Source organism: Vanellus vanellus, assembly GCF_965231255.1.
Source record: "Vanellus vanellus genome assembly, chromosome: 6".
NCBI lineage: Eukaryota > Metazoa > Chordata > Aves > Charadriiformes > Charadriidae > Vanellus > Vanellus vanellus.
This window is the reverse complement of record NC_138911.1, coordinates 47,395,934-47,423,211: the sequence shown is the minus strand read 5'-3', so window position 1 is coordinate 47,423,211 and position 27,278 is coordinate 47,395,934. Positions and strand designations below refer to the sequence as shown.

General features: G+C 46.2%; 1 protein-coding gene across 1 annotated transcript in view; it reads right to left on the bottom strand.

Moving 5' to 3' along the window:
* Positions 1-27,278, bottom strand: part of ADCK1 (aarF domain containing kinase 1) — an 81,888-nt gene that overhangs the window by 35,002 nt on the left and 19,608 nt on the right. The window contains exon 4 of the mRNA XM_082485388.1: positions 14,266-14,469. Within this exon, the coding sequence (XP_082341514.1) occupies positions 14,266-14,469 (204 nt within the window). The remainder of the gene's footprint in view (positions 1-14,265; positions 14,470-27,278) is intronic.

Sequence of the window (27,278 nt, the reverse complement as noted above, 5' to 3'; positions counted from 1 at the left end):
AGCCAGAGTCCCCCAGCCACTACGCTTGTGTGGAGAGAAAAGGGGGAAAATGATAATCTCTCAAAGTGCACACTAAATAGTGTCACCGTGCACTCTATTTTGCATTATATAAGCATCTTATAGTCTAGGCAAAATGCACAGACTAAAGCAGGGTATGTACATACATATATATATTCCTGTTCACTTCCATTCCATCATGCTGAAAAAGAAAGTAGTGATTCGTGAGTTACTTATTCCCTCCAATAGTGCAGGCTTTGAGGCAGACAGTCCAACCTGCCCCACTTTCCCCGCCCTCCCCTTGCACATACAAATGCTTCCTTTTATCTTAATTTGCTCTTTCATCTTGAGCTGTCGCCCACTTGAACAATGCTCATTAAATCCAGTCTTTTCTCTGTCTTTTTGAGAAATATTCCTTCACCTGCATCTCCTGTTTGTGAGGATGGAGCCACACTTGTCAATCATTCAGACAGATTGGAATCACAGTCCTTCAAGAGCACACAACTTATCCACTCCTAGCCATTTTTTGTTTTAATTTAAAGCACTCGCTCTCTTTCTTTCTCCCCCTGCTAACAAAGGAGGCTTTCACTTGTTATACTAGTACGCAGTGAAAGCAGGGCAGAAGACAACTCTCTCCTGCCAAGAAATTTCCTTCTGCATCCCATCTGCCCAAAGGGACTCTTATTCCATGGTTCAGGAGGAGCAGTAGTGGCCCCTTCCTACTGAGATCTTTGAGGTTTACCGTGTTTTCCGCAGCTTTTCAGCTCCCAAGCAATAGAGCTGAAAGCGCTAACATACCAGGAACATCCCTGTAGTTCCTAAGGAAGGGAGCAGTTTTCTCAGCCTTCTGCTCTTCTACTGGCTCTGTTAATGTGTCTGGGCAGCTTCCTTATCCCTTCCCCAGATTTCTGAAGATGTCCCACAAAGCTCTGCTCACAGCCCCTAGTCCCACCACTGCATCTGGATAATAGCTCACGTAAAATTCCCACCTCCTTTCCGGTGACTCATAGTTCTACTTCTGTACTCAAGATCAGCCTGCTTCTAGCCAAACTACAACTTCAGCCTGTCTCTCAGACATCTTCTTTCAGATAGTCATCTCTGTTCAGATTCAAAGCTAAAGCACAGTTCCTAACCTTCTCACTCAAACCATCCTTCCTGTCTCCTTTCTCATCACAATGGACAATGCCAGCAACTTTCTGTCAAGCATGGCTGCAGCCTTGGCCTTCTGATCAACACTGACCTCCCTCCAGATCTCATTTCCAGGCCAGATCTGAATCTAGTAATAGACATCAAGTACTAATGCTCACGAGTGACAGGTGACAACAATCCAACGGTTCTCCGTCTCCCCCTGCTAAAATTCCCATTTTTCTTGAGCCACGCACATAGTAAGACAGGTGGGGGTCCCCAACATATCCAGAACCCCTTGATCAAATTCCTGCAGATATGACAAATGACATATCACCCCTAGCGATGCCAGCAGCCTGCTGCAAGGACAGCACATTTGGAAAGAATCAAATCACAGAACAGCCCACATTTGAAGAGACCTCAAAAGACCATCTGGTCTAACTTTTCATGGGAAAGGGAGCCTAGATAAGATTATCACATCTTGAAAACCTCCAGTGATGGGGACTCCACCGTGTCCCCGGGGAGGTTGTTCCCATGATTGATAGTTCTCAATGTAAAAAAATTCTTTCTTATATCAAGATGAAACCTCTCCCAAAATGCCACAGAGAAGAAGAAATGCCACAGAGACGGGGCACATTAAGCAAGAAGATAAGATTTAAGAAAGTACCCAGAAGCAAATTAATTTCCAAGACCATTTTGATGCCAGGCATAAACACATCCCTGCCATGCACTGGTTGAAATGTGAGTAGGAAAGGGTGAATAGACCCACAGCAAACAGGCTCTACATTAGTCACAGCCAGGCAAAGGGAGGCTCTGCCAAGGACTGCAGAGATGCCCCAAGGGCCCTGTCAGCTGTAAGCCTGCACAACAGCAGCAGCCCTGTGAGAAATAACCAGCTGCCAGAGCCTGAGGATATATAGGGACCTTCGGGAACACACATCACCTGTGCCTCATCTCAAATGCCTCTGATTCAGCTCCAAAAGCCTGGGGGCTTTGAGAAGTGTATGAGAGAAGGAGTGGTGGGGGACAAATGTCTATGGGCAGGTTTATGTGACTATACAGAGTGGTTAGGGGATGTCTGGGGGCATACGCTTGGAAGAGGTGGGCTGCAGGCATCTGATGGGCAAGCAAAGCTGTGCCAGGGCTTGCGTACAGAGTTAAGGAGGAGGCATGGAGCACTGCATTTGTGCGCACAGGTTGTGTCAGGAATGGTATGCAAAATCCTCCATTCACCAAGGGCCACGTGAAGAACAGAGTGAGGACAGGTGTTTGTGTGTGTGCAGAGGCAGGGTGTGCAGGGGGAGTGGAGGGCTGCATTGCAGGGTATGTATCTGGCAGGACAGCACTGCATATATATGAGTATATGCTACACTGACAGACCCTTCTACTCCAGGTCCTAAAATGCAGAGAGAGAGGCATACTCCTGTGAGTACTATGTGGGATGCTTTTATGTGTCTCCTCATAAAGGAATGAGGGAAGTGTTTCTAGGCCTGGGACAAAGAGCAGGAATGACAGAAGCAGCATTGCACAATCCAGCAGCCTGTCACCAGGGCAGACAGAGGCACAGTACAATGAAAACATGCAGAAGGCAAAGGCTGGTCCTAGCCAGATTCTGCCCAGCTATGTCCCTTCCTCAAGATTTGGTCATAATTACATCGATGCAAGCATGTTAAAGTTTTATTGAAGCACATCATTGCCTCAGAGTAATAGGACAGGGAAGTAGGAGAGAGGATCTGAGGTGGATGTGGAAATACATGTAGCCTGGCAGATGTGGGAAGCTCCACCTGAATTCCCTGTCTTGAATTCATACCAAGAAAGGGATATAATGAGGTCGCTACATTAGAAGAAAGATGCTAAAAAGGTAGTAAAGCCCTGCTGAAGATGTAAAGCTTGTAAGCCAGTCGTGTGCCTTGATGGGATACTGAAACACCGACATACCTGGCAGGCCAGTCAATGTGAGAGGCACAGCTGTACAGCAGTCCACACCACAGAGAACAAGATACAGAGACTGAAGAGAAGCAGAGGTAGAAAAACTTACAAAGAGATCTGGATGGGACCCTGGAGTTTGTATCCTTTGCAGCCTACTCAGAAAAAAATGGACAGAGATCCAGAAGAATCATTTGAGAGAGACAACTGCATAGTAAATTAAATCCACAACTGACTCTGCCAAGAGCATCACTGGCACCATGCTGGGGAAGGTGTTCCATGCATCTCCTAATGACCGGTCATACAAACCCTGGAGCCCAGAGCTCTCTCCTCTCCAGAGAGGAAAGTCCTACGCTAAGCCAGACACATAATTTCCTGCTTCCTTCTTGTCAATCTCTCCTTTGAATATCAACCTCTCCTTTCTTCTCCTGCCTATATTTACCCTACTTTTCATGTCTCTGCTCTGATCCATCTGGTCCTTCTACATTTTATTTGTTATCTGTCTCTTCCTCCTCTTCCTTCCATGTTTTTTCCCTTGCCCCCAGACCTTGTTGGGCTGCCAGGTCCCTGGTTCGGTGGTGTAACTCAGCTGATTTACTCTCCTTAAAGCAGTGTCTGCTCTCATGTAAATCACCCTCCAAACCCAGCCTGTGAAATGGGCTTGTTCACTAAACTCTATGAATAGGAAAGTAGGCACAGCTGGCCTATTCATAATCAACATAAAAAATAGATTAGCACTTTACAGATTAAACATTATCGTTTCAACAGTTAACATAAATCAACTACACTTACAGGCCTAGCATTGCTGCTGCCACTGCAGGGTGACAAGCATTGCAAAGGGAAGAGCTGCCAGTCCAGGGTGCAGTGGGAAACAGCTCGTTTGTCTTCCACCTTGAATGTAAGTTCTCCTCTGGCACCCCCAGGGTGTACTGCTAGAGGTTGTTACAAGGAGACAAGTGGGCTAAGGAAACAAACGTAGGGGGTTAATTTTGATTAATTCACATGCATTTCTGAGCAACCCAGCAATTCACTATTCTAGAGCCAGAATCCAATTGCCTTACTTCCCTCCGTAGGGCTGATGCAGCTCAAAAACAGATGGAGCAACAGAGTCAGCCTCTGGAATAGGAACAGGACAGGGAGCCTCTAAACACGGAGTGGTATCTAGCTCTGTAGAGCCTAAACCATGACATTCCTGTAGTTCAAAATCATCAGGCTCCTGTGGATGAGGTAAAGCAGTTTGGTGGATTCTATCTAATGTAATCAGGGGCACCCATCTCAAAAAACACCTCATCATAACCCAGGCAGCCACCTCACCAAAGAAGAGCCGAGGACTGAGATCCACTGACATGCCCTGAGAACAGCAAAGCCAGGAGAGAGTAGCCCAGAACCCGCTACTGGTCAAGCTGCACCTCCTCCTTCATTGCATACAGGACACTAAGTCACTGGAGAGGTTCAACCCAACACACTGTCATCAGTATGCTACGGGTGTGTAGTCAACGGAGAGATAAGGCCACAGAACAAGTACATTCCATACCCTTCTTTTCCTCCCTGCTCACTCACTGAGAGCTACAGTGTCTCAAATGTTCAGCTTGGAGCAGCCAACCTGCAATTCCTGAGCTGGTCCTGATGATTGCAAGGGATTGGGAAATGCCTTTGACAGGATACCCACTAAGAACCAGTCTCACAGCTCTTTCAGACAAAAAGGAAAAAAAAAAAAAGAGAAAAGAAAAGGAAGAGGTTAGGTTATGGTCCAAAGGACAAAAAACAGGCTAGGACAGGAGGCATGGGCCAAGAGGTTTTCTTGGCAGCCAGGGCAAAGAAACTAACAGTTGACAAAGGACAAGGCAGCAAAAGTTACATGGAGAGACTTTCTTAGTATAAACCCTCTTAACAAGCCCTGGTAATTTTAATTGCTACAGCCTTCTTCTAGCCTTTCTTGATAAATGGGAATAACAGTTAATAGACCTGAGCCAATCAGTTACATCCAATAAGGTGTTTGGTAAAATTAGCTTTGTTCTCCACTCACAACTGATACCACCTCAGTTGCATTCATTATCTGGAATGAGCCAACTAATGTATATTTTCTCCCAATAATTTGAAATTTTGAAGAGTTGGTGCTGAACAGCCTCTTCCAAGAACTTGCCAATTTAAGATGAAGTGGTTATATGAGTTTGTAAGGGAGAAACTCATGGGTTTGCTTCAGCTGAGCTCTCCTGGCACAAGCAATAGGTCATGTGAGTTTATTGCTTCAGTTCTCACAGACAGTTTCACAGGTTTGGCTCTGAACCATGCATCCTGTAAAACCAAAGCACTGCAAAGCTTACAGAAAATAAGTGCAAATTGTGCTTAATGTTCACAAACATAACTTGATTTCCAAAGGGAACATGAGAAAACCTCCTCTCTCTCAGGCTGGCCTGCCTACGTGGGACTGAAACATTTGGTTCACTAATGGTGGAAAGACCTTTGAGACGCTTTAGATGCCAATTTTTGCTTCAATTCTCAGAACAGAAAAGCATGTTGAGTGTGAGGCTTCCCAAGAGGAGAATTTCCAGTGTTCTCACCCAAAGCGTTTTCACAGGGAGGAAAGCCTGCAGGCAGGGTTGAAGTGCTTTCTCCAGCTCAGCATCCTTCCATGGAATCAGGAGCTGTTTCTCAGACAGATCCCAGAAGTGCCATAAAGCAGAGCTCATTAGATCACCGTACATCTTAAAAAATCATAAAAACGCTGTGTCTATTCTGTGTGTTAGGAAAATGCAGATATGTCAAGGTCAGGACCTATAACTCCTTATTTCATCTTATGTCATTTGTTTCATCTACAAATAACCTATTGCCAAAAGTCACCAGACGCACTGCGTCATGTTTTCGTGTTCTTGATGGGTCAAGAGCCAAGTAACTGGGCAGACATAAAATTCTGAAAGAAAACAGGAGATGCTCACCAGGATATTATATCAAGTAAGATATTAAAAGATCAGTGGGCAGGCAGATGACAGGATTCCCTGCTCCCTCAGAGAAAAATCAGGCATACTAAACCCAGCCTGTGTCTAGATCAGAACATCAAGAATATTTCTGAGTGTATCAGCAGCAGGCTTTGAAACAGAAGCCAGTCCCTCCACATGGCAGTTCAGTGTTTCTGCCCCTGCCCAGACCCTGTTGTGTCATAAATGCATACAGATTGCTGAGCAAATGAGACACACCATGTCGGGGGGGGAGGGGGGGTCTGCAACTCTCCATATGCAAGAAAACTACATAAGGACTATTAATCCCAGTTACAGATAGAGATTTCCAGTGATTGTTTGGAACTGGAAGGGTTACCCATGTGCTGAGAGGTGGTTTCTGCCAATGGCTAGAGCTGCTGTGCAGCACATCCACCACCTCCACAGGACGTGGACACTGAACACAGCCCAACACAGCTGTGGTGTGCATTGCCAGCCAACATTTATTTGTATCAGAGCAACACTTCAGGTGTCATCAAAGCTCTGAGAAAACCATACTGAACAGAGTTTACCATCTGCACACAAGATACTGTGAGCCAACAAATTCCATGCAGATATGTCATACGTTAACCCCTAGGCACCTAAAGAATTTGTAAAGTCAAGAAAAGAATGTCACTAAGCATGGAGATCAGAACTACTTACCAGGCCACTACCCATTGCATTTTCTGATTTCAAATCTTTCTCTTCTTTGCAGAAGGCCCTCCAAAAAATCCTTCAGAATATCCACTGTCCAGCCTCCTGAATTGTAAATCTTATTAACCTGAAGGAAGCCAGAGGCGATTATCCTCTAATCTATCCACAAAACCTTCCCTCTCTTGGGCAATGGGGCTTAGAGCACCCAGGAAGAGGCTGCCATGAGCAGGACTCAGCCAGATCCTCTCCCAGGAGCTGTGAGCAGAGAGAAAACCCACGGAAGGAGGGAGTACTCTGTCCCAAACCTCCCCCAGCAATGACACTGGGTTGTCCTTGGTGTGACATTAAGGGTCAGTAACACCAAAGCTTGCAAATGGAGTGAGCAGGGACACAAGGGACAAAGCAAGGTGGACCACTTGAACCACACAAAGCTCCCTGTTTGCTTTCCCCATCTGCCCTTGGCAGTGGAGCAGTGGTTCTAGGCAACTCCTGCCCACATGAGGACTCGGCGTAGAGGCAGCCACACTGAGATCTGCCAGCGACTGTGGCCTCTTACCAGAGACAGGGCAGGGAGAGCACGGGGAAGGCTGCAGCAGCAGCGGGACCCGCACAGGCAGCTGCTCCTGCCTTTCAGTTGAGTAATGCAGGCCCATTTGTTCTGGGTGACATTAATGCTATTTGCCATCCATCTCAGACTCTTTAAATTACCTTTTTATGGCCAAAATCCTTTTCATAATTGATAAAAATCTCTTTTTTATATCCCGAGTTATTGAAAAAAATGTGAAGTTTTTTTATTCCTCATTATATTTTTAATACAAATGTGTTTTTTATTGACGGCTGCTTGGAAGCCCTGACGGGCCTACTGAGAGAGACTCAGAGGGATGGGAGAAGGGCCAAATCCTGCTGTCCCACTCCCCAGCCCCTCACACCGTCAGAGTAATGCGAGTAACACCACAGCCCAGCCTCCACTCAGGTGGGTAATGTCATGCCAGAAGAGGAGATTTCCTGTGATGGACATAACACCCATAGCAGGCAGAAGGGGCCCTTGCTGACCTAAATCTAGTTTCCCGGTGTCTGTTAGTGATTTACACGAGGGCCAACTTCACAGAGAAACACAGCACAGCATTGCTGGAGCAGGGTACTTAAGGACAGAACAAGGGTCACAAGCTATGGGAGACCCAGGTGTTCGGCAGAGCCATTCAGCATCAGTCCCACAGCCCCAAGCAACCATGACAGCAACCATGCACTCACTGACTGTGCCACACGTCAGTGCTTTTGGGCAGAACACTCGACCAGAAGGCTGTGCAACACCAGAGGAAGCAGGCACATGTCTTGGCATCCTGGGTGGGTTAGACAACACTGCCAGCCTGGGAAGAGGATTTCTGGGGCCATAACAGGATCTGCAGCATCATGACCTGAAGACCTTGTGATCTAGCAGGGTAAACGAACCTTCTCCAGGGCAGCATATGGTGCCAGCTACAGATAGTGGCTCATATTCCCTCGGGAACAACTTGGATGCTGTAGGACATGCAGTGTAATACCCAACAGCTTATTGAAGCCCTAGCTGCTCTCCCACAGGGCTGAGCACTGCTTCAATAGTTCTGCAAATCAGAAGTAAGCATATGTCTCGCCAGAGCTTAAAATGCTAATCAAGAGTTCCAGAAGGGAATCAGTTTGTCCTTCTCCCTTTCACTGGCACAGCAAAGACTGCCATGCTGTACCAAGAGTAAGTACAGAAATATGAGTAAAAAGAGGAGTCTCTTCTATTCCCTCTGTCTTTTCTCAGACTCCAACAGTTTGAGGGCAGGGAAGTCTCTTGCTGTGGGGATTAGCACCTTGCTGCGCTCTCATTTGAAATCTTTCCCATGGCAGGTTCATATGGGCATACGATTCCTCCCTGTCAAATGGCCGTGTGGCATGGCTGCACATCATTGCAGTGACCGTGCTCCCAGGTGTATATGGGTACATTTCAACAGTGGATGAATAAAACTCATCTACCCAACCTAGAAAACACTTTGGGAACCTTTGGAGCAATTTAAGGTAGAAGGACAAAGGGCAGCATTCTTCTTAGCCACAGTTTTGCTGCAGGGACAACAACTTCTCAGATGAGGAGTATCTGTTCCTTACTGCACAGCATTGGTGCCATGCCAGGTAAAAGGGTAGGAATCCAAGGAGAGCAAAGCCCTTTAACAGAAGGCAGGGTCCCCCAAGCATCACTATCTGTACAAATGCATCCTGCTTCACAAACCACAGCACAGGAGGTTCCTCTACCACACGTGTTTTGCTTACAAATCACAGTCAACGCGCTGATGTACCCTGCCCTGCTCAATCAGCAAGCTCCATTATTGTATGGCTGCAGGAGGCTTCCTGCAAATGGCAAAATAGTCCTTGAACAACAGGTAAAAGCCGCAATTAACTGTGGATGAAAAGGATGGTCTCCTTGGAGGTGCTGGCTAATCAAGCAATTAGAAACTACTTCCCATTACCTGCACTCCCACAAAGCAGAGCTGGACTGACATCCTTCCAAATGACCGTCTTTCCATCAATTTAAGCCCTTCATACAATTTGGCTTCAGCAGAGACAAGCCTCGACCTTTGGGCTCTCCCAAGACCTTTCTCCCAGCTTTGAACAAAGCAAGCACTGGAAGCAACTCATTCAATCACTGGTGTATTCTCCCTATGGAGCCTGTTTTGCCTCTCAGCCTTCCTGGAGCACAGCAAACTCACCAGCAATGGTATAAGTGTGTGTGCAGGTGTGGATACCTGGGGTCTAAGCAGAGAGCTGGTCAGGATTTCTTGGGATCCCTCAACTAATAGCATCTGAGATTGCTTAACTTCAGCAATTTCCTCTCATCTCTGTGACAGCTTCAACAACTGTTAGCAAGAGGCCAGAGATGTAAGAATAAGTCAAGAGGCAAGGAGGAAGGAGAGACCCTCACTCCCATGGCAAGCGAGGCCAGCCCTGTGCCCTACACCAGCCCCTCACCCCCCAGGCAAAGATGCAGCCTGGACACAGAGCACCCGTGGCAAAGACCCTAACTGAGACCATGCTGGCCTCACAGCGATGCTAACATTATCCTTGCCCTAACCTGCAGACGCACAACCTCAGACCAGACATAAAAGCAGGGACTAGAGGACCAGCCTGACACGAACCTGCCAGAAAGGAGCACAGGTGCAGGAACTGGGATGCTTCTGGAGGAACAGTGGTGAGATGGGTGGGGAGGGAACATCTCCCACTAAGAACAATTACCTCCAACGTGAGTAAAAGCCTGGATAGAGCATTGAGTACACAAACACACTGAGGGGGAGAATAAGGAGCCTTGGGGAAACAGTCAGCAAGTTGATTACAAAATGCCAGTGAGTAAGGATGGGCTGGAAGCTGATGAGTAATGGGCTCTGGAAAGTGACATCTTGCTGTACATGGGAGAGGAATTACAGTGGTGGATAGAGCTATGCTGTGACCTACTGGGATGTGCAGATCAGATGGGTGACTGCAAACCAGGAGGTATTTTAGGACTAGAAAGAGGTAAAAGCATGTGTTGGCATAGATAGGAGTACACAGTGAAGTCAGGAGATGTCACAGTATCTAAACTCATTATCATTGCACAGTGGCAGAGAAGCGAGACCCACAGAGCCGTATTAGGACTGCACTGGACAGTACTGAAGCCAGACAACAGAAAGACACCAAGGATATTTGGAAGAGCAGGGTTGTAAAAGCTGCCAAGTCATTCTGCAGCCACCCAGTCCTATGAGGAGGGATGCTGTGGAATGGCCTTGATCAGAGCAGAGCAAAGCAGATGTACTTTTGAAAGGGGAGAGTTTCACAATAACCCGATCACTATTAGCAATGAGTGATAAGCTCCTCTGAGCACCTTGTCCATGGAAATCACACACGGAAAGACCTACAGGAAGCCTTTCTGACAGGCACCAAAGGGTTGTCGGGTGGAACTGGCTTGGCCAAACTCAGAGATGCCCTGGGTTCTGCACCTCTCCTCTGGGACCAAACTGGCATCACCTCCCCAGTATCCCTATATTCTAAGGCCACAAGCCAGTCTCTTCCAACAGACCTGCCAGAGGGAGGAAACGCACCTAATCCCAGTGCTGGCAAAACATTCCTTCTGTCATGTCTAGTTTCTAAGCACAACGATTTTGCATTTTTAAGGTGCGGCTGCACTCAAAAAGATTCATCTTCCAGAGCCTCTCATCAGTCTTTCTCCCTAAATGTCTAGTGTCCAAATTTCACCAGAAGTTGCCTGGCTCTGCTCTGCATGCACCTTGTTGAGTTAGAAAGCTTAGCTGAACCAGCTATCTTTCCCTGTGTCATTAATAGCCCTGCAGAGAAAATGACAATTGTGGGGTAGGGAACATATTCATTTTGCATTCATTTTCCACGCCTGACACTTTTCACTTTCAGAACCTTGTTCAAGCAGGGAAAATGTGAATAGAGGTAGGAGAGACTCTTTCATTCATATCTCATCACTTATCCTTATGCATACAGCTTTTCCCAACTGATCCAGAATTCATCCAGAACAAGCCCTTCCTGTGGTATCTCCACTGTCTCCCCAAAAGACTCTTACTTTGTGATCTTGCTGGTGAGCATTTCCAGGAGTCATTGTAAAGATTTCTCTGTTCAGCCTCTCCCACTGCTACTATTCATGTTGTCTTGAGAATCCTACCCCCACCCCAACCTCTTGCATACAACACTCAAGAGAATGATCACCTCCCACCATCACTTAGCCAAACCACTACGGCTGAGATTAGAAAGCCAGCATCTGCTCACTACTGATTATTTTTATCCCAATGGTCCCTGATAGGTACACAGATTCACCCTAGACTTGAAACAGGGTTTGACAGGGCAACCCACTAGTCAGCATATATGATGCTTCTCCTTCTGCATCGGATCATCACACATGCCATTTGCCTTTAAATCAGCACATTAGCCCATGCAGCAGAGCTACACGCTGCAGCTCCAAGTCTCCAGCCACGATGCTGGCCTAGAATGGGAGTTCCCCCATCAGCAGGGTGTCACACAACTCTGTGTAGTGACAACAGAGCCATGTTGAACTGCTGTAAACCCACCTCACAAGCCTTCTGCCTTTGCTCAAAGATCAGTCCCATTGGCATGCTCTCCATTTACACCAGTTTTCCCACAAACCCACTCCATTTGTCAAACATCCAAGCCTCTGATAAGATTCGCAGGAGTAGGTCACATCAGAAGACAGACTATTTCTAATTGACTAAAGATACAATGCTTTTACACGCGAAATTGGCTTTTTTTGATCTTCATGCCCTTTTGCAAGCTCTTGCCTAATTTGTCAGCTTGTCACATTCCTCCCTAGGTACCTCTGTATTTCCAGTTGCTATTTCCCCCATTTGTTCTGCACTGATCCAAACTGTATGTAATTACTTCTTGCCTACACTTGAGATTCATCTGAGAAGCCTGCTCTTGCACCTGATGGGAGAACTGGAAGTCTTACCACTGAATTTGAGAGCAGCAGGGTTAGGCCTAGGCCCCCCTGGGAAGGTTCCCTCACTGTCATTTTCTCTTCTATTTGAATTCATTTGCAAGTTCCCAGATGTGATGATGGCCCCAAGGGGGAAGGTTTCAGGATCGCCCTTTGCACTCCCCTCTGCTCTGACACTCCACCTTGCTGTTCTGCCATCTATATTTCAGCTAAGTGTATTGTATTTAGAATGTACTGAGGATGTAGCTACACTGGAATTAAATTTGTTCCTGAAGTAGCCCTATTAAATCCTCTGGGCATCAGCAATGACAACTTTGGTGCGTTAGGTTCCCCAAATGCTTTTTGCTTTTAAATACCTTGATTGGGTACTTTGTAACTAGTGGAAACGGGAATTTACCTTGACTTTTAATACTGCCCGGTTTCATCAGCTCCTTTATTTTTATACATGTCATTCTCTTCTTTTCTCTCTTTTATCACTGCTTTTCTCTCATTAGCATTTCCCCTCTATCCCTTTCTTCCCATTTCTACCTTTTTTTTCTCCCTTTCTGTCTCTTTAAATATTGCCCAGCACTGCCCATGTGGGTGAAGTGAATGCTAAGAGGGAAGGCTGCTGTGGAGACTGGATTCGAGCTGCCTCACTGGAAATCAATGAGGCATGGAGGGCTCGTCTAGCTTCCAAAAAGCTGAAAGAAACCAGGGCATATCAGTGCCAGCTGAACACACACTTGAGAGAAAAGGGCCCACCTTCGAGCACCTGCCTCAGTTTCTGAGAGATGCCACACAAACTGAGCCAGAGGTGGCTGCTGTAGTAATTTAATGGGAGCTAACCTCAGGGTGGCTTTCCACAGCTCCTGCAGAGGGGAGATTGCCGGATAGAGGCCCATAGAGCAGCAGGGGTCTGCAGCCAGCCTGCCCTGCTCCATCTATCCACTGAGCTATGAAACACAGCTGGTACCAGCCATGCTACAAGGATGCAGTGCTGGGAGAGGGAGCATCTTGCAGGTCAGGGCCTGACATTAACCCTGCCGTTTAACTGCAGGGAAATATTAATTGTCATTCCTGACTAGACAATACCTAGACCCTTAAACTACACATAGGCAGACCCACCCCATCCAAATCTGCCCATAATATACCACTAGGTGCAAAATACTTCACTTACACCCTCGTGTTTCTCCCATACCTCCTTACCACACAGTCAGACAGCCCAGAACAACCTAAAACAGCCCCACAAAACACTATATATGAGCAACAAGAGATGTACACACTACTTCCCTTCTTTAACCTCCTGTCTTCCTCCCTCTCACATGCACCTTCTCTACCATTGCCTTTGCACGCTGCTGCCTCCCTCTCACCATTTCAGTTGTGATCCCTGAAATGCCTTTCCTCAACCTGGGCTGGAGTGTGAGGGGACCTCTTCTTATAAGGGGCAAGATGCAAAGTAGCAGAACACCCTCTCTAAATACTACAGTTATTTCCCTTATATCTAATGAACACAGGCACTTACCTCTGATCTGCTGTGGGCTGCTGAGGGTTAATGGTGACACAGACTCCTGGGCTACTGTGTTACCTGACTGCAAGCACCAAAAGTGATTTATGCTATTATTTTCTTTGGGGGTTAATTAGGGGCTCAAGAAAGTAAAGGGCTGTCAGTGCTAGCTGGAATTGGTCTGGTGCAGCCAGGGGAGAGCAGTCGTCCCTCACAGAGGTCTGCTAATATATCTTTGTCCTGAACATCAATACCTCCAGCTCCCACTCCTCAGTGTGGCAGACGGCCCTCCCACTCCTCAGTGTGGCAGACGGCCCTCCATCCTGACCTCCAGCAACCCTGTTAGTCTTAACACAACCTCTGCGGCATGCTGCTCTGCCGAGTCCTGCCATTTCCACCCAGAAGCTTCCACACCATTAATATTCTGTTATTTTCTCCTTTCCTAAGCTTGCCAATACTGCCCATCAATGGACAGGGAAAATTCGCATGGCATTCTCCCAGGGGCAAGGAGGACATACTTCCCCTTGGTACCTCTTGCAACTGAGAACCACCAGGGACCTCCTTGCTCCTGTTCTCTTTCCTCTAGCTGCCCAGGGCTTACTGATGCCCAAGAAGCCAATACACGCTACAGCTGCCCCTACCTCCTTGCCCAGATCCTCACGGATAACTTGCTCAATCTCCTGTCTGGTGCTCTGTGGGGCCTGGCTGTGCAGCACTTTGAGGGTGCGGGTGTACTCTTCAGGCAGCAGGTAGTCAAGCGCTCCCAGATGCTGTCCCACCTTGATGAAGGTGCCTCGGTTGGCACAGCACAGCTCCCGGAGGCGCTCAGCAGAGCGCAGGTGCACCTGTGGAGAGATCAAAACATCAGCCAAGCGCTTTTGCTGTCTGTTGCATGCACACACCCACGTATGTACCTTTTATTGTCCAGTATTTAAACAGACAAGGGATTTCCTTTCTTGATTTTGGGCATCATAATCTAATGTGTCAGCTAAGTACTAGGACTCTGGCATGATTTAGAGGGGCTGAACAAGACCAGGACAAGATACTCCAGGCACCATGATCAGTGACAGCACATTAGTTTTTGGCTCTGTCCAAGGCTACATCCTTACACAGAATAAGGTGTCAAGCCATAGGGCAGCATTGGTTTGCCACTGTGATTCACTGCTACAATGCACAGTTTGGGAACCCCTTGTCAAAAGACCAAAGTTAGGACCCCAACCATGTATGTTAGACTCTGAGTGTGATGAATTAAAGTGAGAAGAAAACCACAGATATCATCCCAGAATCTTCCAGGAACTTGGAAGAAGAATCTATTAAAAATCAAAACTACAGATGTGTAATTGGCAGTGAGGAGGACAGTATGTAGGCAGCCTTTTATCCTCCTCAGCTCACTCTGACACACAAGGGGAAACTACATTCCTCCAGCCCTGCCAGGTCTTACTGCTTACATTGCCAAAAAAAGTCTGCAGTGACAGTGGTTTTAGAAACCAAGACGACCTGCCAGCTTTGCTGGCCAAAATGCAGCCATCAAATAACAAAAACCATCACCAAACACTTGCCTGGTTTGGATTTCAGCTCCTGAAGTTCATTCTGCCTCTCAAGAACAGACCAGCCACCACATCCTTCAGTGACAATGATTTATTCTGCCTTTATTACTCTCACTAGAAAAGCCTCCTGCCAAGGACACAGCTATACTCAATATTCTTTAAGAAACTTCAGATAAGTTTACACTGATCCATTAACAAAATCTAAGCAAATCAATGACAAAAAATAACTCTGCACCCATCTCCTGTTAATGCCTGACACCTATCTGCACTGAGGCTTCTAATTCCTCTGACTTCTGTGTCAGAAGTCACTGAAGGTCAAATCCTGTGTCTGCAGACCTCATCTGCACAAGATCTTGTGGTGAGAGGCTCCACCAAAAGCACTGAAGTACATGGCAGAAAGGAGCATCACCACAAACATGCATGAACACCACACATACCCACACACCCACCCCATTTAGTGGCCATCTTTGTCCTCCATGCCAAGCAGCGCTGTGACCATCATGGGACAGAGCGAGTGTCTCGCATCTGGGAATGCATCAGGGGAAAGACTGGGTGCTGAGCTGCAAGTGCATGAAACAGGCCTACGGGAGTGTGCGGAGAAGGCCTGATGTGCAAAGATTGATGCACACATACACACACACACACACACTTTCCTAGGTGGGGACACACAGACAAGCGTAACTTGCGCTAGGAGAGTGAGCTTCCCCCCGCCTATTGCCTGCTCAAAGGCACTCGCAAATACATAGGCAGAAAATAACATCCACGAGCATGCCTGAATTCTCCCACATTACTGTGCTGCATTTTGCACACCAGCTTTAAAGCTCCTGCTGTAACAAGCAAGCCTCTACCCTGCCTGTTTCCCTGCTCTCCTCCCCTTTGTATGGCGGGGGCAAAAGCAAGCCAAAAGGGGACAAGGAAAGGAAGCTGTGAAAGAGGATGAGAGAGCAAGAAAAGCAGGGAGGGAGTAATGGGATGAAAGAGAAAGGCAGTGGGAGGGAGGGAGCCAGAGCAGCTGGGTAGTTTGTCACAGCACTGGGAGTGCAGCCCATTACAGGGAAACAGCTTTTATGCAGCTCTGATAATCGCCCTCTGCCCACTGTCTCCAGCCATGGAGGAAACCCCCTGCCAGCAGCAAAAGGAAAGGGGAGCAGCAAAGGGCAAGGGGAGCAGTGGCCAGCCACCCCCTCAAGGCGTCAGGCAGCCACAGCACAGGGCACAGGTGGAAGACAGTGGCAAGACTTCTTGCAGATGTGCTCCAAAAACCCCAGCACTAAGCACAGGCCAGCACAGGGCCCTGCAACCTCCCACAAGCTCAGCAACAGCCCACCAAATGATTCCAAGGTGCGGCACAGCTCAGGGCAGAGCTGCAGCAACCTTGGGGCTGTAGCACAGTGCTGGACACAAGGCCAGGCAGCCAACACAGGGTAGACGTGCTGGCTCCAATGCATCTACACACTCCATAAGGATTGCCAAGGGAGATGGAAAAAACAGGATGGAAAACTCATGTAGCTGAAAATGCAACTGGTTGTAGCCACACTTGGATGCAGGGTGTATCTTCATGTCAGTCACCACTGAGAAGGAGGCAAAAATAGCCCTCTACCACAAGGACAGAGGAAATTTTGGCCCTCCCAAACTTACCCACCCTGTAGAGAACCCAGTTGGCCTCATGGACACAGCTGTCCTGGCCAAGGGAGCCAAGAGCATCCTTAAATGATCCAGGAACAAAACAGAACAAACCCCCTGTGCACAGCATCTTCCACCATGCTCTCACAACTGACTTGGCTAAAACTCCTAAGAGACAGCTGCCTTGGCTGGCTGTCCAGACCAGGGAATGCCAGCTCCTGCCCCTGCTGGAGAGACAGAAGATGACCAGGCAACTTGTCTCAGAAGAAGGAAATCTATCTGTAGCCCTACATCTTACAAAACTTCAGTCCACATTAGAGGCAGAAGTACAGTGAGAATGAAGTGGGACTGTGAATGCAGCTTCCAAGGTCTCTTTTCTTATCAAGCAGGTCAGGATTTCTAGAAGAAAAATGTTCATAACACTATCTATTAATTGCCTGGATTTCCCCAAGCTAGGTCACAGTCAAGATGCAGCACTTGTTTCTGATAGATGACCTTCTCCAAATCATAGGCAAAGTAAGAATGCCACATTCCTATTACTGTGTCCAATAATGCTGACCCACATTTCTGTCCTATTCTGTTCAGAATAAACTGCAGGGTAAATGGAAACCCCCAGAATGGCTCAGAGCTTTTCTCCAAGAAATCTCACAAGATATTGCTCTTTGTTGCACAAGCAATACCTTGAAGATGCTTCTTATCAGGAAAAAGAGCTTGGAACAACAGCTAGTTAGACACAGACCTGCTTGTATGCATCACGCCTGGGAGCATACTGCAGAAAAAGGAAGCATTTCATGTACCAAGGATTACCAAGAATAAGCCTCCCTTGGGAAGCACTTCAGATCACAAATGCTGTCTGAGTGTGTATATGGTTCTGTCCTCAGTCCACATAAGCATCTCTTTCTTTCTCAAACCTCTTCCCCGAATTTCAGCAGGACAAAATCTCCATTGGCCCACAGTATGACTATCAGACTCGTAGTTTACCTAAACCCTGGGTAGATTGGGATTAACACTGATTATTAAAATTGTTCCATATGGGCCATAGTGAAAGTAACAGCTGTCAGATATGGAGAGGAGGCACCTCTGGGATGAAGCAGAGCTGCAGAAGGATGTTTTTTAATTTACCCTTGATGTACAAGCAGACCTGGCTTCACAAGTCATTTTGATGCTTTTGAAGGAGCCTTTAACTCACAGAAGCCTTGGCAAAGAACTGCTTTCAGAGCATCAGACATGCGGGTGTAACAAATGCAAAAATACTAATCTGGTCTTAAAAATAAAAGAATTGATTTAGAAGAAAATAAATACCAAAGTTAAAATATACTGGTGAAAACCTGAGTGTCTGGTATCTGGTGACAGACCTGGTGACAAAAGTGCTCAGAAAGGTCACTAAAGACAGTAAGGTAAGTGGTAGAAGCCACTCCTTATATGAAAAATCCTTCAGAAAAGTCATTCCAACCCTGAAGGGCATACTCATAGCTGGCAAAATGTGAAATGAGGATTAGGAATGCAGAGAGAAAATTTGAAATGCAATTAGTCAAAGACATAACAAACAAGTCACCAGAAATTCCTGGTGATGAGTGCTGCCTCCAGGAACAGTGCGAACACAGACATCTCACAAAGGACGTGAGGCTGGATTTCACCCAGAGGACAGGGCTAGAAGGGCTGCTCTTCCTCTCACCTCCCTGCCGGAAAGCACTCTTGTACAGGAGAGCAGGAACAACTCCCCTCCAGGTGGTGACCATTCGCATCCCACCTACTCCCAACCTGAGCAAGGGAAAGGAGTCAACTTCTCCTGGTGCAGGCAATTCCCTTCATGGGGCAGGATGCCGAGGAGAAGCCTGCCCATCACTGCTAACAATGGAGATACACTCTCCAAGACAATATTTCAAGAAAGACGTCTCCAGAAAATACCTTGAAAACTTCAAACATATAAAAATTACAGATTCATTCAAGAAGTAGCTGAGATGCTAATAATCATAATAAAAAGGGGATTGCACATTAAAACCATTAGCTTCCAGAGGACTGAAAGGGAACAAATGTTGCCCTGTTTTTAAGAAAAATCCAGAGTAATCTGGGAAATTATAGTCCTGCAAGCTTTTATTCTGTATCAACTAAATTAGCTGAGACAATAATTATAGAGAGTACTAAAAATCATCTAACTAAATGTGATATAACTGGGAAAAAAAAAATGCCAGCAGGGATTTTGAGAGGAAAAAAATCATTCTTCATTGGTCCACTAAAATACTCTGAGCATGTTAATACAATGGTCAATAGAAGTGAAAAGGGAGATATTTATTGGGATTTTCAAGTGGCTTCCAACAAATTCCCTCACAAAGTGTGAAAAGAAAACTGAGTAATTATTGGAGAAGATGCAAGAACATCACTTGCTTATTTTATCCCATTGCCAGCTCAGAATTCCCTCTCTGCAACATCAAGCCCAGCACTACAGACGGCAGTAGTGGGGGACTCTCTACTTATGACCAGGCTGCAACATTTAGTGACATTTTTACCACAGCTTCATTTCAACCTGCTCTGAGCTCTTTTAGATGAAGTGATACTGCAGAAGCCCTGTCTACATTAGCACCTGCAATGTTGTTACTTGCGGTGAGGCTGAACTAGCACTGGAATCACTGAGAAATGTGATTAAAAGAGAAACAAGTCCAGGTAGTGCCCACAAGGCAGAAGTGGCTCTCTACTATAAACAGGTTGACCCACATCCCTGTCAAAAACAAACAGCAGTGTCCCATTACACCCATTCTTACATCTAGGTTTAATCTCCCTGCTAGTGATCTGGCAAAGGAGAGAACGGTGCAGTGACAGAAATTCCATGAGATACAACATAACTTATTCACTACTACGGAAAAATAATCCCTGCCAAGTCCCTACCAAAGACAGGTGGACAATCAATAGATTGGCATAGCATAGATGGCTGCAAGGTTACACATATTGGAAGGTGCAATTTATCCTGCCCGCACACACTGATGGGCTCGCTCTAAATTAACTGTAACCACCTAACACTTGCATCACATTGTTGTGGGTGGCTCAGTGAAGGCACCTGCTCAATGCACAGTGGGGGTCAGGAAAACCCAAACAAGCTGTTTGACTGTGCTAAGAAAGGAAAAGAGAAAAACATTAAAATATCAAAATGCCATTGTATAAAATTGAAAGCACAACCTCACCTTCTATTCTGGACATCCCATCACAAAAAGAGAAAGAGGTACAGAATAGAAAGAAGATGACAGAGAAGGACAGGGGAAAAATTATCATGGATTTGAAGAGTCTATAAAAAAAAAAGAGATCTGAAATGTTAGGGGACTGTTTAGATTAGAGAGTTGATGCATAAGAGAGAAGAGTTATATGAAATAATAAAAGAAAATCTCCCATTCCTATTTCCAGCTCTCACAAAACAGCAAATAACAGAGCATTCCACAAAGCAACAACCTTTTTTAAATTTTTTTACATCCCATTTTGCACAATACAGCATTAACCAGTGGCACTCACTGTCAGAGGATGGAGAAGGCAAGAGCTTAATGGAATTCAGAAAGGCTTTAGACATTTATGATAAAACAACCATACCTGATTTTATATGGAGCTTTTCATCTCTAAAAGTGCTTTTACAAAGCTCTTTACAAAACTCAGGATCGCTATCCTCCATTTTACAGACTCATAAGAACATTACGTGTAATAAAATGTCTAAAGGGCTTTAAACACTCTTGCTCAAGGCATCAAGACAAAAATTACCCTATTGATTGGCCACAGTGAGAGACAGAATGCAAACACGGTGCACTGATGCTCCCAGCATCCTTAAAATCTTTAAAGAACCTATTTGGTCTATCCAGCTCCCACATTCCAGTTAATCTGGTCACCCCTTCTGCTGGGGTTCAACCTGCTTCTAAAGATTTACTAAATTACCTGCCATTGCAAGGAATAGGGACATTGGTGATGGACTCTTTCCTTCTTCTCATGGCACAGCAGAACTGCTGCTTATGGTCTTTCATATTAAATATTAAGCCTGTGGGATGCTGGGAAGTATCTTGTGGCACACAGTGTGTGGGAGTGTCCCAAGCATATATGCTGCCCGCCATCATGTATGAAACAGTTCTTCCAGGAATGCCTGCAGTAGCAGGAGACTTGACTGGAAGAGCCAGGCTGTCCCTTGGACTCCATAAGAGGGAAGAGAGGATTTCATCACACCTCTGCAGTGGGTATCCACAAAACATGGTAAGTCAGGGAGGGAGAAAAGACGTGTCAGAGAAGATAGGAAAGGAATCTGGCCAGTCCTTTTCTGTTCCACCCTGATAATTACAGGGCCACACGCACACTACTGGTGAAACTACGGAACAGCTTTAGATGACCCAGGACAGCACAAACGGTCTTTGAATGGTCATGGAGAACAGGAGAGGTGCCTGAGGACTGGAGGAAGGCTGACATCACTCCGATCTTCAAAAACGGCAAGAAGGAGGACCCAGGGAACTACAGACCAGTTAGTCTAACCTCTGTCCCTGGGAAGGTAATGGAGCGACTCATTCTGGATGTCATCTCCAAACACGTTGAGGAACAGGAAGTTATTGGAAGTGGTCAACATGGATTTACCAAGGGTAAATCATGCTTGATCAATCTGATAGCCTTCTATGATGTTATAACTGGTTGGCTGGATGAGGGGAGAGTCGTGGATGTCATCTACCTTGACTTTAGCAAGGCTTTTGACACTGTCTCCCATGACATCCTCATTAGGAAGCTGAGGAAGTATGGGCTAGAGGAGGTGACAGTGAGGTGGATTGAGAGTTGGCTGCGGGACAGAACTCAGAGGGTTGTGATCAGCGGCACAGAGTCTAGCTGGAGGCCTGTAACCAGTGGTGTCCCCCAGGGGTCGATACTCGGTCCAATTTTGTTTAATATATTCATTAATGACCTGGATGAGGGGACAGAGTGTATCCTCAGCAAGTTTGCTGATGATACCAAACTGGGTGGGGTGGCTGACACCCCGGAGGGCCGTGCTGCCATCCAGCGTGACCTGGACAGGCTGGAGAGCTGGGCAGAGAAGAACCTAATGAGGTTCAACAAAACCAAGTGCAAGGTCCTGCACCTGGGGAGGAAGAATGCTAGGCACCAGTATAGGTTAGGGGTGGACCTGCTGGGAAGTAGCTCAGAGGAGAAGGATCTGGGGGTTGTGGTAGACAGTAAATTATCCATGGCCCAGCAATGTGCCCTTGTTGCCAAAAAGGCCAATGGAATCCTGGACTGCATAGGGAAGAGTGTGGTCAGTAGGTCAAGGGAGGTCATTCTCCCCCTCTACTCTGCACTGGTGAGGCCACAACTGGAATACTGTGTCCAGTTTTGGGCTCCCCAGTTCAAGAGGGACTCCCTGTCTTAAAAAGCATCTGCCTTATGAGGAAAGGCTGAGAGAGCTGGGACTCTTTAGCCTGGAGAAGAGAAGGCTGAGGGGAGACCTTATTATGGCGTACAAGTATCTAAAGGGTGGGTTGAAGAAGGATGGAGCCAGACTCTTCTCAATGGTTCCAAGTGACAGGACGAGGGGTAATGGGCACAAGTTAGAACACAGGAAGTTCCGTTCAAATACCCGGAAAAACTTCTTTACGGTGAGGGTGACAGAGCACTGGAACAGGCTGCCCAGGGAGGTTGTGGAGTCCCCTTCTCTGGAGATTTTCAAGACCCGCCTGGATGCAGTCCTGAGTTGCTCTAGGCAATCCTGCTTTAGCAGGGGAGTTGGACTAGATGATCCCTAGAGGTCCCTTCCAACTCTGAAAATTCTGTGATTCTGTGAAACCAGAGAAGAACGAAAGGATGTCCACCTCAATTTAACACAGTGAGAGATTGAAGTCAAGTGCCATTGTCAAAAGATCTGTGAAGGGATCTGTGAAGCTACTGGTGAAGGGAATAGGGTACTTGGGTGCTTTAAAAACAGCAATAGAAAACCTAGAACCCATCGCAATGACAGTGTAGTTGTGTCTAAAGAGCTGTTATCTCCTCTTTCAACAAATCTGAATAACCATACAGTTAATATAAACTACTATAGCTTTCACTAACACTATCAGCCTGGTAATCAAACTGAATGACAGCAGGGATGCTGCAGGGAGACATACAACTCTAAATGGAATTCTTATTGCTTCCTTTTTGTACCATCTTCCCTCCCTGCCTTTTACAAAAGCTCATTCCTAGGCACACTATATATTTCCCATTCAAATGCTTCCCTATACCCATACTAAATGATCACAGTGCTGATCACGGACAGATCCATGGAATTGGAATAATATACCCCACTATCTAATAATTCATTATTTGTGTAATTATGTATAACATTCCTAAAGATTTACCTATGGGTCTCTGCCTACCCATATGAGAGTAGAGCGTTCTATATGTTCCCACTTAGGCAGGTACATTGTTACCTTTTCAGACCTATACTTTTTAGTCAGTTGCCCTTGGTGCAAGCCCTCATTAAAAAGGCATCTCCCTAATTCTCAGTTTTGACTTCCATAGTTCAAAATAGTCCTAGTAGAGACCAAGATCCTTCAGAAATTCTGGCACAACAGTTGATTGCCAGTGGGACAGCCAGGAAGCGAGAGAGCCAGCTTTATAGCTTGCAAAGGATAAAAGACAGAGATGATCCTCCAGACTAAAGCAACAACTCCTTAGCGTCTCAGTTTCACAAGATGGGAACAAGGAGTCACACAACTAGCAGGATGGCCAGAGAACTCTGTACAAATGGAAGGATATACACAGTGAGCCTGCATCAGACAGCTGAAATCTGGTGTTGGTGCTGGAGCCTTGTATCACCAGTGGTAAAGGCAGCTGAAATTAAAGCAAACACGTTTCATGATTTGTGCAAGACTTCCCTGGAGATCATGAGGGACTTTTCCAAACCTAAGCCAGCCTATTTCACGCTGAACAGATGTGCAAGCTCCCACCCCCCGAGCCATCAGGACTCCCACCTACGCTACACATACTCCCACACTCTTCCCACTAATACCCCAATTCACAACACAGTTCCTAGCAATCCATACAGGTGACTAAGGAGTGGCCTAGCAACAAACCCCTAGTTTGAGTTGCCACTTGGTTCAGGAAACATTTACGCTGCGCTGAGGTCCATCTCTTCAGCCAGTCACTTCCCAAGCTGCTCTGGGAGGAGAAAGCAGTGTTGCTCAACTGCCATGCAGAGCACCAGCAGTCACCTTGCTGAACCCTGCCCTTGCTGGCTGGTGCATGCACAACCAACACCCGATCGCCTGCTCATGTTCCATCTTCATTTTGCTCCAAGCTCGGTCATTTGTGCTCTGATTATCTCTCATTACTGACGACCTTGCTGTAATGAGTTTTAATCTGCCTCATATTAATTAGAAACATTTTCATTAGCCAACTCAATTTTAGGTAAATAGCTAATAGAAGCAACTGAGCTGCAATTAGTTATCTGTGGGGCAGTTCAGGAGGAAAATCGGAAGGGAGCAGCTGTTTCCCCTCTAGACACCTCTGTGATACAATGCACTATTCTGTCTAAGTCTCCTGAACAGGGAGAACAAGGAGCACAGGGGAGGGATGGTCAGAGATGAAGGGAAAATAACATGCTAAATAACTGGAATGTAGCACTTCTATGGCAATAGCAGTACCTGTCTATTCTTTCCCACTAACAGTTCCAGATCAAACTGTTGAATACAGGAATCTGAGAGTCAAGCTGAGTCCTTTACACATACAGACATCACCTTCAGTGAACAAGGTTCTGGTCTTGAAGCTGTTTTACACTGTGGCTATACAACAGGTCCTTCACACATGCTTTCTTTTGGGGCATGTACGCTTATGTGAATGGTACTTACACATGAGGATAAGATCCGATCAGATTTGCATGAGAAGGAAGGACCAGACCTATTTATGCACAGATGTATACTACTTGCAAAGTCAGCAGGTTTCCAAAAGTACCCAACAGTGCTTTGTTGCCCTGATAGGGTTGGTATAGAAAGAGATCTGTCCTGTGCTTTGTTGCAGAGCACCCATGGAGGATAGGAAGTAATTCAACAACACGGCTGCAGAGGGCACAGAAACATTTACAGAAGCCGCAGTGAAATTAGGCACGTATCTTGATCCATTGATCACAGTGCCTGCAGCTCCTGTTACGGAGGCAGGTGAAATGATAATAAATTTGACACAGCATCTCTCAACATCTTGCTAACAAAATTAATTCAGCTCAGCTTAGATCAAACCATGTGGGATGGCAGTGAAAACAAGCTGAGGGCTGTAAAGACACCATGTTATCTGGCCTTCTGTTTAGCTGTAGTGGGGGGCTCCCAGCCATCAGTCCTATTAAGCCCTGCTTTATTTGATATTTTCAGTTGCTATAAGGAACAAAATCAACTGAGATGTGTGTTATATTCAGGAGTGTTCCCTAGACAGGAGCTGCTGACACACCCTACAGAAACCATAGACTATAGACTGAACAGCAAGAGATGATGTTGTGCAGCAAAAATGACCTGAAGGAAGAATACTCCCCAGACACCTATGTCTATGTAAGGAGACCCTGGGAAGGCAGCAGCATGGGAAATGAGGGCTGGTCCCAAGCCATGGGGAGGGTTGGGGGAAGAACTCAAACAAGGCCACAGTAGGAAATAGCTCTCACTGAAGCTCTACAGTTATGGCTATGCATAGGGAGGCTTCGCACTGGGGAGAGGGGTGTAGAGATGGTCTCTTCACTTAAAAAAAGGCCTGAAGTTCCAGGTAGAGTAAAGAGAACAAAACAAACAATGAAGGGTACATCAGGAAGCACTGCCAAGACAGATGAACCAGTATAGTATAAAAGCAAGAGAGCTTCACAATTTGTCCTCAATAATAAAACGAGATAGTGGCAAGAAGGCTGACCTGGTAACATTTTCCAACTATACAAGACCTCAGACACTGTAAACAGGAAGGGAAACATACAGGGTGTTACTAGGGTTAGTGAAGAGGTGAAAGATGAGATGAAATGAGTATCACAGGAATCTGTTCAATCCTGAATATTCCTGGCCTTCAAAGCAAAGTGAAGGATCCTTACAGCAGCGATGAGGATGGACATCTGACAGCCTTTTCCCTTAGGCCCTACACCCCATCCTGCAATAAAATGGAGCTGGAAAAGCCACGGACTCCACAGGAAGCACAAACTGACAGAAGATACATTGAAAGACACACTGAAAGGTGAGGTTTATCAAGACAGATGGCCTAAGCACCGAAGGAAAGATGGAGAAAGCTTAGCTAAGTCTCATCTAGTTCAGCAGCTGAGGGTCAAGACAGGGTAGCTTCACACAGTCTGCTCTCCTAGTGTGGGCATGCAGGGAAAAAGGAAGCACAAAGGCAGCCATTGCAGCTGGAGGGAAGAAATCGTCACATCCACTTTGTCAATGCCAAAGAATATGAGCTGACGTTTTTCTCTTCCCAACAGTCGAATCCCACCCTACCAGCTGCACGTCACAGCTGACCTCCAGTCAGGACCTATCTGAGTCAATGTCAGGTGATTAAACCGTGCAACAACAGCTTCTCTCCCTTGTACATATGCAACTTCTCTCCTGGCAGGTCACTCCAACAGCCAGGGGAGCAGAGCAAGCAGGGTCCTTCTCTCAGAGCCACGCAGATGGGCACCAGCATTCACCTTGGCCACAGAACCCAGAAAGAAGGGTTTCCATTGCAGTCTCTCTCAAGATCTCAATACAGCCCCTTACCAAACTGACAGAAGCAGACTCCTTTCCCCTTCTTTAATCTGAGAAGCTCTGACCTTTAAAGTACAGACCATCTTCCAGGATGCCTGGAGAGAGACAGTAACATGTGAAATACCTAGAAGTGATTAAATTAGATTGACGAGGAAGTCAGGAAAGATAACAACCATGGGATTACACTGTCAATTACAAAAAACTGCAGTGACTGTCATAGCACGCACCACATCCAACAGACAGAGAGTGGCTGTGGTGCCAGTAAGTCATCATCAATGGCAAAGTGTAGTTCTACTTTTAATAGTGCCTATGTTGGAAAAAAAAAAAAAACAAAACAAAACCCAAGAAATGTCCCCTTGTTACTCAGCAGGTCTGTTCCCTTCTGGGTATCAGTCAGAGTTGCTGACTTCAGAGAAAAATATATATACATAAATTATTCCAGCTTTTTCATCCAGTTAACAACACACAGCTCCACACCAAGAAAGGCATTTGGTGTCTGTTAGCATCCTAGCAATGTCACCAATACGGGAGACTGAGCTGGTGTCTCTTCTGATTCATGCACAATCAATTGACTTGTTAAACTGCAATTAGAAGGTCAGATCCTTCCTTGCAGCCACTCCTGTGCTTTCTCACTGAAAACAACGGGCTTGTGCAGGTGCCACTGGAAGTAGAATTTGGAAAAAATGTGCTTATGTGGGTGCTAGTGAAGGTAGCATTTGGTCTACTGAATCCTTACAGCTGCTAGGAATGCAAGCAACAGAGAGAACCTATATTGGCTTTGAGAGTGCCACTTTAAAATAGCAC